Source organism: Vombatus ursinus, unplaced genomic scaffold (genome assembly GCF_900497805.2).
Source record: "Vombatus ursinus unplaced genomic scaffold, bare-nosed wombat genome assembly UNPS02014735.1, whole genome shotgun sequence".
NCBI lineage: Eukaryota > Metazoa > Chordata > Mammalia > Diprotodontia > Vombatidae > Vombatus > Vombatus ursinus.
The window spans coordinates 2,375,267-2,391,859 of record NW_020954513.1 but is presented as its reverse complement, the minus strand read 5'-3'; the positions used below and the strand labels follow the sequence as shown (position 1 = coordinate 2,391,859).

Below are 16,593 nucleotides of genomic sequence, written 5' to 3'. Positions count from 1 at the left end.
GAAGATTAAAGTTTTTGTTGAACTCTGGTCTTTTTATCAGGAAGGTTTGGAAGTCCCCTATTTCGTTGAATATCCATCTCTCCCCTGAAAAATCATGCTCATTTTAGCTGGGTAGTTGATCCTTGGCTGCAATCCAAGCTCCTTTGCCTTACGGAATATCATTTTCCACACCCTACGGTCTTTTAATGTAGAAGCTGCAAGGTCCTGTGTAATCCTAACTGTGGTTCCATGATATTTAAATTGTTTCTTTCTGGCTGCTTGCAGTAATTTCTCTTTAATCTGGTAATTTTGGAATTTAGCTATTATATTCCTTGGCGTTTTCAATTTGGGATCTCTTTCAGACGGGGAGCGGTGGATTCTTTCTATAGTTATTTTACCTTCTGACTTCGCAGTTTTCCTTTATGATTTCCTGAAAGATACTCTCCAGGCTCTTTTTTTCATCATGATTTTCAGGTAGGCCAATAATTTTTAAATTGTCTCTCGTGGATCAATTTTCCAGGTCAGTTGTTTTACCCATGAGGTATTTTACGTTTTCATCTATTTTTTCATTTTTTTGTTTCTGTTTGACTAATTCTTGCTCTCTCATAGAGTCATTAGTTTCCATTTGTCCAATTCTAGTTTTTAACATATTGTTTTCTTCTGTTAGATTTTGTACTTTCTTCTCCAATTGGCCAATTTTATTTTTAAGGGATTTGTTTTCTTAAGTGTACTTTTTTTTCCAATTGGTCAATTATATTTTTTAAGGACTCCTCTACCTCTCTCATTTGACTTTTAAAATCCTTCTTGAGCTCTTCTAAGAAGGCTTTTTGGGCTTCAGACCAATTCATATTCACTTTTGATGTTGCAGATGTGGGTTTGTTGACAGTGTCGTCCTCTTCAGAATTTCTGTCTTGATCTTCACTCTTCTCATAATATGAATCTATGAATGTTTCTTTTTATTCATCGTGTTTCTTTATTCCTTGGCCTTTAAAGAGATTGAGCTCTCCTGCTGGGGAGCAGAGGGCACTGACCCAAGTTTCTTGTGTTGGGAACCTAGGTCTTGGTCACTGGCTTTGTGTGCTGGGGTCTCTTATATTGGCAATTGGAGGCTGTAGGGTTCTGGCAGCTTACCTGGTGTTGGGCTGCAATCAGCAAGGCTGGGACTTTCAGGCAAATCTAGGTTGCATGCTTTTCCTTTCCTTTAGCTTTCTTCAGCTTCTTTTAGATGGGTGCTGCAGGGTGTTTATCTGCCTGGGGCCCCTTGCAGTACTGCCTCCCTTAGTTCTGCTGAGGCTCTGGGAGACTCCTTTGCTGTAGAATGCCAAGGCACCTGGTGGTTTTCTGAGCTGGTTTCCACCGGTTCCCCCTCCCTTGCCTTCCCATTTTGGAAAACGCTTTTTGTTTGCAATTTTTTCCATTTATTTTTTATTCATAGGAAGTCATTTCTAATTGTCATTGCTGACTTTATTGATATGGTGTATTTCTTTAAACATCTGAATGCTATTGTATATATAATCGATTATTATATGCAGATATATGAAAAAGTCACTGGTACTGTTTTTATGATTTGAATTCATGCCTTTTGCTGTACTGTTGTGTTGCTGAAGCACAGTATATTAATCTGATAGACTATTGTTGCTGTAATACCATACCTTTCTAAATTGCATTAATATTTGCATACTAATATGGAAACACATGGAGAAATCTCTAGAAAAGATGGGGGCTAAGGCAATCGAGAGGTACTGTCTTGCTTTTGCAGCTGAAAAACATTGAGATCTTATATTAAGAATAGACTCAGACCTTGAGAATGAGAACATTTAAAAGATATTGGGCAGAAAAGTGAATGGTTTGGAAGAGTGTACAATTAAGACCACTTATGTTAAGGCAGGTGAATCAAACTCAGGAATTAGTCATACCTGAGAATTTTGACTATGGAAATATACTAGAGGAATTGGTAGTAGGGAGTTATTCTTGGGAATTTCAGACTTGTCCACTGAATGTGGAATTACTGAGGATGTGGAATTACTTCCAGAATTACTTTCTAATCAAAGGAGGCATTTCTACAGAGATATTGTCTAAATTAAATCCAGGTACTCCATTTTATCTATGAATAAGGCTGAGACCATACTCCCTGTCATATATAGATACTAAAGACCCCAAATAGCCATTTTTCTCTGGATATGAACCATGTCCCCTAGGAGAATAGTCTTGGGTTGTACTGGCAAGAGTGTGCCAGGGATGCTGAAAGGCCAGACAAAGTGATAAGACTGACAGATAGCCTAAGGGGGAATAGCTACAAAGGCAGGAGATACCCTCATAGAGGCAAGGTAAGATGGTACCTTGCATGAATGTGTACGGAATTCAACTGAGGTATTTGAGGGGGGATCAGAAGACCTTTATGCTAATTTTGTCTTCACTTCTGGGCAGTGCAAAGGAGAACAAGCCTACTGAGTTCCTCCTCCTCAGGGTGGAATAGCCTGTGCAGAGACTGATAGAGATAGCTAGGTGCTGAGGGGCCTGAGACTGTAGGAAATATTACATCGTAGAGACTGAGCCCGACCTGGGCACATGATCTTTGTGTAGCTCACGTCAACAGCTCTATGCAGACACAGAAACCACTGCCAACAGTGTCTGAGGTGAGGTTCAAGGGGCAATATAATTCACAGGGCTCGGCCTCAGCAGCCTCTAGGTCTTCTCCAGTGTGGGCCACAGGAGGAAAGCAAGGCAACAGTGCTGAGCTGCAAGCACAGAAACCGGGACAATCAGGTGAGGGTTGGAGCAGGGCACAATCCTACCCTGTGTGGACAGGGAGGGGACCAAGGGGAAGGCCCAATATAAGAATACCTCCATCAGATAATCATCAGGGGAACACCCTATCTACCTTTTATTATAATTATGGATTAGATGGTCATACTTACGTTGGGTGTACTGGCAAAGGGAACGTAGTGTTGGTCATGAAGTAGTTAAAATCTTCTGATCTAGCTTTGGGAAACCAAGGTGGGGCCAGGGAAGGGAGTCATCCTGGGCCCCAAAGCCAGTCACATTGACGTCATCATCAATTCCTTATGGGTCTTTTCCACTTAATTTCATGGGATCTCATGCAGAGGTGATGGTAAAAATTGAGAATGTGCACTAAAATGCTGTCATGGACAGTAGATCTCAAATTACCATCATTTTGGGGAAATCTTTTTATGACAGATATTTGGGTAAAATATCTTTAAAGTCTATAACAGGGTATGGACTTGTTGGTTTGAGTAATAAAGATTGTCCAGACCTGGGATACATCCAGATGAGCTTGAAATTTTCCCAAGGAAGTTGTTAATGTCAAAAGAGAGTTGGACACTCTGACTCTGCTATGTCCAGAACCTCTACCACTCACTGGAGTGTTAGCACTGATTGGAACAAATTCTAGTCTTTTCACAACTCTTGCAAACTCTACAAGCAACGACCCAATGCCTGCACACTTTTATCATCTATACAGACTGTGCAGAGGCTTGGGTTCCAGGGAACATCACAGGAGCCCCAAGTATTTGCCCTCTGCACTATATGCTGATGTATTTGACTTTGAGGACTCCCCAGTACCATAAGAGAAGAAGCATAAACTAAAGCTGGAATTAGGCAAGAGGACAGGCATATTTTCTTTTTTTTTCTTGGTGAAGCAATGGGGGTTTGGGGACTTGCCCAGAGTCACACAGCTAATGAGTGTTATGTGTCTGAGGCTGAATTTGAACTCAGGTCCTCCTGACTCCAGGGCTGGTGCTCTATCTACTGCACCAACTAGCTGCCCCAATGGGCATATTTTCATTGCATGAGTGGGATGTGGATTGTGCTCAAGGTGCACCCCACAGAATCCAGCTCACTGATTTCAGACCATTCAGAGAAAGCTCTAGGCCAGGGGTGGGAAACTTGTGGCCTCGAGGCCATAGGTTTCCCACCCCTGCTCTAGGAGGATTCCTCTTTCTATAATAGAGAATATCAGAAACCAAGAAATTATGGTTAATGACATCATCACAGAATCCAGCAGCCCATGAATCACCCATTGTGGTAGTGCCTAAGAAAATTATGGAGATAAGCAGATGTGTGTTGATTACTGAACTTTGAACAAAAAGACTAAAGTGGACCAGTACATTATGCCATGGGTGCGAGAAGCCCTGGATTGTCTGCTAGGCAGCCAGTGGTTTTCAGTCTTGGACTTGCATAGTGGATATTACCAGATTCCTACGTTTGAGGAAAACACTGGAAAAAAGGCTCTTTTATCTGTTGAGCTGGATTTTTTTTTTACCAGTTTGAGAGACTTGGCAACTTTCCAGTTCACAAAATAGCCTCAGAGAATAGAGGGGGCCTCATCAAGACTATTCACTACAACCATCTATTGCCCATAGGCGAGTTAATTGGAGTTTCTAATGAGCAGGTGGAGAGAACTACCGGACATTCACCTAGGCAACGGCTGAAGAAAAGAGGCTGTCCACCAGCTGTACAAAGACTTCCTGACCCAGATATGGACACTGAAAGTGGTGCAGCTAGTGAAGGAGACTGTGTCTATTATTACAGAGCAGAAGAACTGAAACCAGAGGCAACTCCTGTCTTGCTCAGAACTGCTACAGGGACTCTTAGGGGATAAATTCAACCCCCAAGGATCTAACATGCTCATAGTCAGCCTGGCATGGCTGCCAGCCCAGGTGTAGACACACAAGTCTATAATGATCCTGACGGTCAGACCATACCAACTACTAGCTCTGGTATAGGAACAGAGAGATCTGTCAGTGACAGGGAAACTAGACCTATCAGACCAGTGATTAGGCTAAGTGATGGTGTTACAAGTAAACCTGAAGATGTAGTTACACATATATCTCACTGATGATACTTGAGATTGCCCATCTCAAGTCAATATGAATATTGAATATGGTCACAGTCTTTTTTTTGTTTGTTTTGCTGCTATATGACTTTTTTGTGTGTGTGTTGTGTTTATGCTAGAGCAATGTCTGTTAATTGTTTTGCATATACGCTATTGCTTATGCTTAAGTCATATTTTATATATAGGCTTATTAATAGCATTATTGTTGCAACTGGCTAGTTTTGCTTTGTTATTTGGCTAAGCTTGTTGCTTTTGATTAATTGCTCTGTACTGTGAATATCCATGTACTTTCGGGATATTCATGTGTTATATGTCTTATATGTAGTTAGGCATGCTGTCCCTGTGGTATCCTCTCAGCTGATGCTCTTTGTAGTGTCATGCCTATTACATGTAATTTTAAAAAAATCTTTTTATTTTTAGTTCCAAATTCTCTTTCTCCCCCACCCACTGGTAAGGCAAGAAATATGATACCCATTATATGTATGAAATCAGGCAAACCGTATTTCTGCATTTGCCAGATTCTGAAAAATAAAGTAAGAAAAATAAAGAAAGGAAAAAAATGCTTCAATCTATAGTCCGAGTCCATCAGTTCTGTGTGAAAGTGGATAGTATTTTACATCCTGAGTCCTTTGGAGCTGTGGTGGATCATTGCATTGATCAGAGTAACAAAGTCTTTCACAATTCATTATTTTTACAATATTATTGTTACTGTGTAGATTGTTTTCCTGGTTCTGCTCACTCACTTTCTATCAGTTCATATAAGCCTTCCTAGGTTTTTCTGAAACCATCCCCTTCATCATTTCTTTCACCACAATAGTATTCCATCACATTCATAGACCATAATTTTTTCAGTTATTCCCCAAATGAGGGGCAATCCATCAGTTTCCACCACAAAAAGAGCGGCTATAAATATTTTTGTACATATGGGTTCTTTCCCTTTTTCTTTTATCTTTTTTTAAAAAAGATTCATCAATTTATTTATTTTTAGTTTTCAACATTCACTTCCACAAGATTTTGAGTTCCAAATTTTCTCCCCATCTTGTCCCTCCCCCAACCCCAAGACAGCATGCATTCTGAATACCTTTTCCCCTAATCTGCCCTCCATTCTATCTCTTCCCCCCCCTTATCCCCTTCTCCTTCTATTTTCCTGCAGGGCAGGATAGATTTCTATACCCCATTGCCTGTACATCTTATTTCCCAGTTGCATGTAAAAACAATTTTTTAACATTTGTTTTTAAAACTTCGGGTTACAAATTTTCTCCCTTCCTCCCTCCCTACCCACCGTCATTGATAAGGCAAAAACTTGATAAAGGTTATACATGTGTAGTCGAGCAAAACATTTTCATAGTAGTCATGCTGTGGAAAACTAACTATATTTCCCTTCATCCTATCCCGCCCCCTGTTTATTCTATTTTGACCCTGTTCCTCCTCAAAGGTGTTTGCTTCTGATTACCTCCTCTCCCAATCTGCTTTCCCCTCTATCATCCTCCTGCACTCTTATCCCCTTCCCTCCTATTTTCCTGTAGGGTAAGATAGCTTTCCGTACCCAATTGAATGTGTATGTTATTCCCTCCTTAAGCCAAATCCAATGAGAATAAGATTCACTCATTCCCTCTCACCTTCCCCCACTTCTCCTCCACTGTAAAAGTCTTTTCTTGTCTGTTTTATGTGAGATAATTTACCCTATTCTACCTTTCCCTTTCTCCTTCTCCCAGTATAATCCCCTTAATTTTATTCTCCAGATATCACCCATTCATCTTCAACTCACCCTGTGCCCTCTATCTATCAATCTTTCTATACATATAAATTTTTCCCCTCCAACTACCCTAATGCTGACAAAGGTCTCATGAGTTACAAATATCATCTTTCCATGTAAGAATGTAAACAGTTCAACCTTAATAAGTCTCTTATGATTTCTCTTTCCTGTTTTCCTCTTCATGCTTCTCTTGAGTCTTGTATCTGGAAGTCAAATTTTCTATTCAGCTCTGGTCTTTTCATCAAGAATGCGTCAAAGTCCTCTATTTCACCGAATATCCATTTTTCTCCTTGAAGGATTATACTCACTTTTTCTGGGTAGGTGATTCTTGACTGTAATCCTATCTCTTTTGCCCTCCGGAATATCATATGCCAAGCCCTGCAGTCCCTTAATGTAGAAGCTGCTAAATCCTGTGTTATTCTGATTGTGTTTCCACAATACTTGAATTGGTTCTTTCTGGCTGCTCGCAATATTTTCTCCTTGACCTGGGAACTCTGGAATTTGGCTATAATATTCCTAGGAGTTTTCCTTTGGGGATCTCTTCCAGGAGGTGATCAGTGGATTCTTTCCATTTCTATTTTACCCTCTGGTTCTAAAATATCAGGGCAGTTTTCCTTGATAATTTCTTGAAAGATGATGTCTAGGCTCTTTTTTGATCATGACTTTCAGATATTCCAATAATTTTTAAATTCTCTCTCCTGGATCTCTTGTCCAGGTCAGTTGTTTTTCCAGTGAGATATTTCACATTGTCTTCTATTTTTTCATTCTTTTGATTTTGTTTCACAATGTCTTGATTTCTCATAACGTCACTAGCTTCCAATTGCTCCATTCTAGTTTTTAAGGAAGTATTTTCTTCAGTGAGCTTTTGGATTTTCTTTTCCATTTGGCCAATTCTGCTTTTTAAGGCATTCTTCTCCTCATTATGTTTTTGGACTTCTTTTGCCATTTGGGTTGGGCTATTTTTTAAGTTCTTATTTTCTTCAGGATTTTTTTGAGTCTCCTTTAGCAAGCTCTTGACTATTTTTTCATGATTTTCTTGTATCACTCTTATTTCTCTTCCCTCTACTTCTCTTACTTGCTTCTCAAAATCCTTTTTGAGCTCTTCCATGGCCTGGGACTGATTCATATTTTTCTTGGAGGCTTTGGATGTAGGAGCTTTGACTTTGTTGTCTTCTTCTAATCGTATGTTTTGATCTTCTTTGTCACCAAAGAAAGATTCTATGGTCTGACTTTTTTTGCACAGTTTGCCCATTATCCCAGTCAATTACTTGAGTTTTAAACTCTTTGTTAAGGTAAAGGTCTGCTTCCAGTGTGAAGAATGTATTGTCCCAAGCTTTGGGGGTTTTGTGCAGCTGTTTTCAGAGATACTTCTAGGGACTTGTAAGTTTTCAGTTTTTCCAAAGTGGTATGATCAAGGGTGAGGTGTTTACTCCTTTCCTGGCCTATGCTCTGATCTATGAGTGACCACAAACACTCTTTTCTGCCTTGGAACTGTGAGGAGGATTTCCTCTCCACCACCACTACAAGCTCCACCACGCCAGCACTCCTCCTTGACCCAGGACTGCCACCCAGAACTGTGACCCAGATCCAAGCACAGGCAAAGCAAGAGAATTCTGCCTCAGCACCAGCAAAGAGATCCCTGCAAACCGACTCTGATCAGTCACTCGATTCCCCCTCAGTCTGTGGGCTGAGAGCTCTGGAAGCAGCCACCGCCCCGGGCCCGTGCCAGGATTGGAGCTGGGACCAAGCTTCTCTCTCCTGTGGGACAGACCTTCCCTACTGACCTTCTAAGTTGTCTTTGGCGTTCATGGGTTGAGAAGTCTGGAATCCGCCACAGCTGCCTGCAATTCAGTCCTCTGAGGCCTGCTCCAGGTTCCCTGAGGCTTGTTTTGCCTGCATGCCCATGCCGAACTGCGTTCCTCTCCCCACCTACTGCAATATACCTTTCTGATCAATCCTCCAGGCTCTCTTGGGCTGGAAATTTGTTTCAATCTGTCTTTTTGTGGGTTCTGCTGCTCTAGAATTTGTTTAGAGTCATTTTTACAGGTATTTGGATGGGTTTGGGGGAGAGCTCAAGCAAGTCACTGCTTTTACTCTGCCATCTTTGCTCTGCCCCCTCTTATCTCTTAGTGGCATAGACCTAGCAATGGTGTTGCAAGGTCAAAGGGTATGCACAGTTTTATAACCCCTTAGGCATAGTTCCAAATTATTCTCCAGAATGGTTGGACTAGTTCACAGCTCTATCACCACTTCATTAATTTACTTATTTTCCCAAATCCCCTGCAGCATTTGTCATTTTCTTTTGTCATCTTAAGCAATATGACAAGTGTGAAGTGGTACCTTAGAGTTGTTTTGATTTGCATCTCTCTGATTATTAGTGATTTAGAACATTTTTCATATTACTATTGATAGCTTTGATTTTTTCTTCTGAAAATTGCCTGTTCCCCTATCCCCACCTTCCCTCCGCCTTCACTAATTACAGTGCCTTGCATTGTCTGTCTGTGCTGCTGCCCGTTCTCCCTAGCTTGCCTAGGGTGGGTCTCAGCCCTACTTTCTCTCCCAGACCAGGGCTACAGGAACTGCTCCCAACTGGTGAGAGCCAACCTGCCAAATCTCTAACCTGTTCCTTCTTTCCATGCCCCACCCCCACATTCCAGAAAGCTGGGGTTTTTTCACTCCCTGGGGACCTGGGGAGGCTCTGGCTTCCTCATCCCTATCCCTTCCACAGGGTCAGGGCAGCTCTCCTATCCAGGGAGTCTCTAGGCCTATTTGAACAAAGACCCCCGAAGGACAAAGCCAATGGTTCAGCCTTACTTGTCCCTGGCTGTAGCTCTCAGCCCCTGCCTTGGAATCTTGTGCCTGGCCTGTCAGTTATGTATTGCCTTGATTTGTGCTGACCTGGGGCCCTGCTCAGCTGGTTCCTCTTTCTCCCTTGGGATCCAGTGCCTCCATCCCCAGGCAGGGCCCACCCTCACCCTATAAGGCCTAGCCAAGACAGACATGGGACCAAGCGCACACAGATTGGGAGCTGTGTCTCCTGTGTTTCCCTTCCTTCCCCTCCCTTTCCCTCCCTCCCCCATTTCAATGCCACCAGTCTTTTGGTTTGGTGTCACAAATTCTGGAGGCCCTCAGCAACAGGTTTGGAATCACCTGGCTCCTTCTTTTCAGATTGGGGAAATAAACTCTCAATGTAGACAAAAAAAACAAAAACAAAAACAAACCTGCCTGTTTGACCTTTGACCTTTGACCACTTATCAACAAAGAATGGCTCTTATTTTTATGAATTTGACTTGATTCTTTATATATTTCAAAAAATGAGACCTTTATCAGAGAAATTTGCTGCAAAAATTCCCCCCCAGTTTCCTGCTTTTTTTCTAATTTTGACTGCATTGGTTTTGTCTCTATAAAAAGTTTTTAATTTTATATAATCAAAATGATCCCTTTTGCCTCCTATGAACCTCTCTGTCTTTTTGATTTAGTCATGAACTCTTCCCCATCCATTGATCTGACAGGTAATTTCTTTCATACTCCTCTAATTTGTTTATGTTATCCTTTATGTCTAAATCACATACTCATCTTGAGTTTATCTTTGTATACAGTGTGAGTAGTTGATCTATGCCTACTTTATGCCAGACTGCTTACCACTTTTTCTAGCAGTTTTTGTCAAACAGTGAATTCTTGTCTCAATATCTGGGATCTTTGGTTTTATCAAACACTAGACTATGGTGCTCATTTGCTTCAGTATATTGTATATCTGAATTTATTCCATTGGTTAACTACTCTATTTCTCATCTAGTACCAGATTATTTTGATGATCACAGCTTTGTAGTATAGTTGGAGATCTGGTGCTGCTGGGCCCCCTTCGTTCATATTTTTTCATTGATTTTCTTGATATTCTTGACCTTTCGTTCCTCCAAATGAATTTTGAGACTGTTTTTTCCCTATCTCTATAAAGTAGTTCTTTATGGCAGCAACAAAAAACATCCCAAAGGAAAAGAAGAGCAAGGAAGCAAAATGGCTGTCTGATAAGGCTTTACAAAGAGCTGAGTGCAGTGGATAGAGAATTGGAAAAGACCCTGATGTTAGGAAATATTGAAGGCAAAAGGAGAAGCAGACGGTACAGGATGATATAGATAGATAGTGTCACGGAAGTGACAAACATGAGCTTGGACAGACTTTGAGAGATAGTGGAGGATAGAAGGGCCTGGTGAGCTATGGTCTATGGGGTCACCGAGAGTCAGACGTGACTGAACAAATGAACAACAACAAAAGTAATTCCTTGGTGGTTTGATTGCGAATGCACTGAATAAGTAAATTTATTTAGGTAGAATTGTCATTTTATTATATTGGTAAAGCCTACCCACGAGCACTTAATATTTCAACAATTATTTTTAAATCTGTCTTTATGTAAAGAGTGCTTTGTAATTGTGTTCATATAGTTGTGTGTGTGTGTGTGTGTGTGTGTGTGTGTGTTTTGGCAGGTAGACTCCCAAGTATTTTATACTGTCTGCAGTTATTTTAAATGGAATTTTTCTTTCTATCTCTTCCTGCTGTGTTTTATTAGTAATATGTAGAAATGCTGATGATTTATGTGGATTTATTTTATATCCTGCAACTTTACTGAAGTTGTTAGTTGTTTTGACTAGTGTTTTAGTTGATTCTCTAGGGTTCTCTAAGTCAACTATAATCTTCAGAAAGTGATAGTTTTGTTTCCTTGTTGCAACTTCTTCTTATTCCTTCAATATCATTTTCTTGTCTTATTGCTATAACTAATATTTCTAGTACAATATTGAATAATGGACATCTCACCACTGAACTTATTGGAAAGGCTTTTAGTTTATCCTCATTAGAGATAATGTTTGTTCCTGGTTTTAGATAGAAACTACTTATCATTTTAAGAAAAGCTCCAATTCCTATGCTTTCTGGTGTTTTTAATAAGAATGGGTATTGTATTTTGTCAAAACTTTTTTTTGCCTTTATTAGTATAATCATATAATTTTTTGTTGCTTTTGTTACTGTTATGGTCAATTATGCTTATAGTTTGCCTTATATTGAACCAGCCTCGCATTCCTGGTATAAATCTCACCTGGTCATAGTGTAAGATCTTTGTAATATATTGCTGTGATCTCCTTGATAGTATTTTATTTAAAACTTTTGGGTCAGTATTCATTAGGGAAATTAGTCTATAGTTTTCTTTCTCAGGTTTTGCTCTTCCTGGAATAGGTATCAAAATCATATATGTGTCCTAGAAGGATTTTGGTAGGACTCCATCTTTACCTATTTTTTCAAACAGTTTATATAGAATTAGAATTAATTGTTCTTTTAATATTTGGTAGAATTTACTTGTAAATCCATATGGTCCTGCATTTTTTTCCTTAGGAAGCACATTTATGGTTCATTCAATTTCTTTTTCTAAGATAGGGTTAGTTAAGTATTTTATTTCCTCTTCTGTTAATCTGGATAATTAAAATTTAAAAAATATACATCCATTTCATGTTGATTGTCAGTTTTATTGAAATGTAATTTGGCAAAATAGCTCCTATTAATTGCTTTTATTTCCTCTTCATTGGTTGTACTTTCACCATTTTCATTTTTGAAACTGGTAATTTAGTTTTATTCTTTCTTTTTTTTAATCAAATTAGCCAACAGTTTGTCTAGTTTTTTTTTCCTCTCTCACAAAACCAGCTCCTAGTTTTATTTATTAGTTCAATGGTCTTTTTACTTTCAATTTTGTTAATTGCTCCTTTGATTTTCAGGATTCCCATTTTGATGATTAATTGGGAATTTTTAATTTGTTCTTTCTCTAGTTTCTTTTTAGTCACATGCTCAATCCATTGATCTACTCTTTCTCTATTTTATTGATATAGATGTTTAGAGATATGTACTGCTTTGACTGCATCCCACAAATTTTGGTATGTTGTCTCATTGTTGTCATTATCTTTAATGAAATTATTTTCTGTTTCTATGATCTTTGAACTCGTGCATCCTTTAGGATTAGATTATTTAGTTTCCAATTAATTTTTAATCTATGCTTCAAGGACCCTTTGATGAAAATAATTTTTATTGTGTTATGGTCCCAAAAGGGTACATTTAGTATTTCTGCTTTTCTGCATTTGTTTGTACGTTATCAATTTTTGTGAAGGTGCTATGTACAGCTGAGAAAAAAAATATATTCCTTTCTATTCCCATTCTCCAGAGGTCTATCATATCTAACTTTTCTAAAATGCTATTCATCTTCTTAACTTCTTTCTTGTTTATTTTATGTTTTTGTTTTTTATTTTGTTTTTTGGTCAGGCAATGGGGTTAAGTGACTTGTCCAGGGTCACACAGCTAGTAAGTGTTAAGTATCTGAGGCTGGATTTGAACTCAGGTCCTCTTGACTCCAAGGCCAGAGCTCTATTCACTGCGCCACCTAGCTGCCCCTCTTGTTTATTTTATGGTTAGATTTATCTGGCTCTAAAAGAGTAAATTGGACCCCCCCCCAACTACTATAGTTTTACTGTTTATTTCCTCCTGTAATTCATTTAACTTTTAATTTAAAAATTTGGATGCAATGCTATTTGGTTGAAAGTTACTCAGTATTGATATCAGTTCTTTGTCTATTGTACCTTCTAGCAAATGTAATTTCCCTGATCATCGCTTTCATTATTTTTAAAGTACATTGTTGTTTTGCTCAATATTTCCCAATTACATGTAAAATTTTTTTTAACATTCCTTTTTTAAAAAATTTGAGTTCCAAATTCTCTCCCTCCCTCTCACCCCTCCTCCATCCCTTGAGAAGGTAAGTAATATGATATCAATTATACATGTGAAGCCATGCAAAACATATTTCCATATTAGACATGTGGCAAAAGAAAGCACACCCACAAAAGGAAGGAAAACAAAGAAAGTTTTAAAAAAAGTATGTTTCAATCCACACTTGGGTCCTTTGGAGCTGTCTTGCATCATTGACTTGATCAGATAAGTCTTTCACAATTGATCATCCCTATACTATTATTGTTATTGTGTATAGTGTTGTCCCGATTCTGTTCACTTCACTTTGCATCAGTTCATAGAAGTCTCTCATTTTCCAAAATCATTCTGCTCATTATTTCTTATAGCAAAATAATATTCCGTCACAACCATATACCATGACTTGTTCAGCCATTCTCCAATTGATGGGCATCCCCTCAATTTCCAATTCTTTGCCAGCCCCAAAATAGCTGCTATAGTCTCTGGTGCTGCAAACTGAGAATAAAGGCAGGTGAAGATTGCCAGCTTCTCTCATTTTGACTTCTTCCTAAAGTCTTTTTCTCCCTTTACCTACCTGAAGTGGGGTTGGCAGGGTTGGGGTGGGGAACCTGCAGCCTCGAGGCCACATGAGGCCTTCTAGCTCCTTAGGTGTGGCCTTTTGAGTCCAAGTTTTACAGGACAAATCCTTTTATTAAGGGGATTTGTTCTGGGAAGTTTGGATTCAGTCAAAGGACTGTACTTGATTATGCCATAATCCAAAGTCCCCAAAAGACTGAAGAACTCATCTGAAGAGACTGAAAAGATCTCTTCTCTCTCCTGCTCCTGCCAATTCCCACTCTATCTCTCACACATATAGGGCATTGATCTCTACCAATAAGGAGAGAGTCTCATACCAGTGGGCTTTGGGGCTCTGGTAATATGCCTCCTCTGGACCAAAAGGCTTTGCAGATCAGCTGGGGCAAGTCCAAAATCTAACTATAGAGTATATGCACAAACATGAGCATTTTGAAATAACAAGGGTGATTTTCCTGGTGTCCCAAGTAATCAATATTTCATATTGTTAATGCACATTAACAGTACATTCAAGAGGGTGGAGCCAAGATGGCAGAATGAAGTCAGAATTTTTGCTGAGTTTTCCCAACATATTCCTCTACAACAACTTAAAAAACAAAAACAAAAAAACCCACTCCAAACAAAATTCTGGGTGGCAAAAAATCACAGTGAGATATTTTTTCCAACCCATAGAAGCTTAGGAAAAGAAAAAGAGAGGTCTGTGGATATTGGGCTGTTTGAGAATGTGGTGCAGTAGAAGCAGCATTGGCTGTGGGCTGTGGGGTGCAGGAGCAGCCAAGTGCCTGGGGATGGTAAGGGGACTCCTGTACTAGCATTGGATGCAGGATCAGTGCCATTTGGCTGCCCTGCCATCTGTTAGCTAGTTCTGAGTGACAGCTTCAGGATGAGGGAGCAGGGGCCCTGCCTATGTAAAGACCAGAGAACAGACCAGGAGGGCAGTACCCAGACCTCTCATTGGATCGTATCATTTTGGAAGCACTAAAAACTTAAAGGCCATCCAGACTGAGATGTAAAAGCTGTAAAAGCTCATAAAAGACAGAAGGGCAGACCACCTACTACCCCCAGAAGTAAAGTCCAAAATCAAGAAATAGGCTGGAAAAATGAGCGAACAACAAAAAAAGAACCTGATCATAAAAACTACTATGGGGATAGGGAAGCTCCAGAAACACACTCAAGGGGCAGCCGGTGGTGCAGTGGATAGAGCACCGGCCCTGGAGTCAGGAGGACCCGAGTTCAGATTGGGCTTCAGACACTTACTAGTTGTGTGACTCTGGGCAAGTCACTTAACTAACCCCAATTACCTCCGAAACAAAAACACTCAAAAGAAGACAATGACTTGAAAAATCTCTCAAAGACTTAGCTCCCTTTCCACAAAATACCACTTCCACAATAAACACATGTAGCAAATAGGAAAGAAGACATCCATTTATGCAACTTGATAGCAAAATAGAAATCAGAGAAAATATGCATAAGAGCATGTATACCAGACAATACAGAGTGAAGGAGTTCAGCTTAACCTAGAGAATCCTTGATCCAGGCTAAGTAGGGTAACTGACTTCCCCTGTGTCCTTGGGTAAGTTATCTAACCCCCCCACCACATGCCTTACACTCTGTAATAATCTACTAAAGAAGAACCCCCCCCCCACCTTCTAGCTTCCCTTGTTTTTCCTCTATTAGGATATAAGTTCCTTGGGGGCAGAGTCTGTCTTTCTGGGCTTGTATTCATATACCCAGAAATTAGTACAATATCTGGCACAGAATAGCTACTTAAATGCTTTTTCATTTGTTTATTTATTGATGGATTTGATGGAATCTGATGTAGAGATTCTGGATTGGTGACCACTTGGAAAACACTTCTCCTAGGATGTACTTAGATTAACTGGCCAAGCTCCACAAGCTAACTCCAGCCAAATTGCCTGGAACGTCTGCCTGCACTGGGAACACCTTTTACTCTTTATCTTCTACCACTGACTTGGGAGTCTTGGAAAGCCCATGACTGCCTTCCTTCCTCATAGAGGAGCCAGCCAGAGTAGGGCTCAGCTGAGATGTGTGTGTATGTATGTGTAGTGGTGTTGGGGGTTGGGAGGGCAGAGGGACTGATGGTGGTGAATAATCAGTGTGTTTGCCATAGGTGTAAGGGATAGACAAGGAGGAGGGAAAGAGTAAAGGAGACAGTGAGGCAGTTGATAGAGTATGTATCTTGTGGAACTTGGACTTTCTAGACCAGGGTTCACATCTTGCCTCAGACACTTATTAGTTGTGTGACCCTGGGAAAGTCACTTCCCCTCCCTGGACCTCAATCTCCCCATCTGTGAAATAAGGCAGTTGAACTAGATGACTTCTGAGGTCCCTTCCAGCCCTAGGTCTATGGTTCTAACAGTCTCTAATTAGAGCCAATAGCCCATCAAGAATGTGCTTCCATTTCATATAAAAAAGAAATGCCCAAACTTAATGGTTCTTAGCAAGGTAAAGGTCTTCACTAAACAAACAATTCCCTTCCAGCTCTAAATCAATTATCCTACGAAAGGAAGGGAAAGGAATCAACCAACAAGCTTTTATTAAGTGCTATGTGCCTGACATCTTTCTAAGCAAGGAATACCAAGACAAATACAATACAAATACAAATACCAAGACAAAAACAATCCCTTCCTTCAAGGAGCTTACAGTCTAATGGAGGAGACAAAGGGTGGGGCAAAGA

At 39.9% G+C, this 16,593-nt stretch overlaps 1 protein-coding gene across 1 annotated transcript in view; it reads right to left on the bottom strand.

Annotated features, from left to right (window-relative positions):
- Window positions 1-2,563: 2,563 nt before the first annotated feature.
- Window positions 2,564-16,593, bottom strand: part of LONRF3 (LON peptidase N-terminal domain and ring finger 3) — a 48,590-nt gene continuing 34,560 nt past the window's right edge. The window contains exon 14 of the mRNA XM_027861418.1: window positions 2,564-2,717. Within this exon, the coding sequence (XP_027717219.1) occupies window positions 2,564-2,717 (154 nt within the window). The remainder of the gene's footprint in view (window positions 2,718-16,593) is intronic.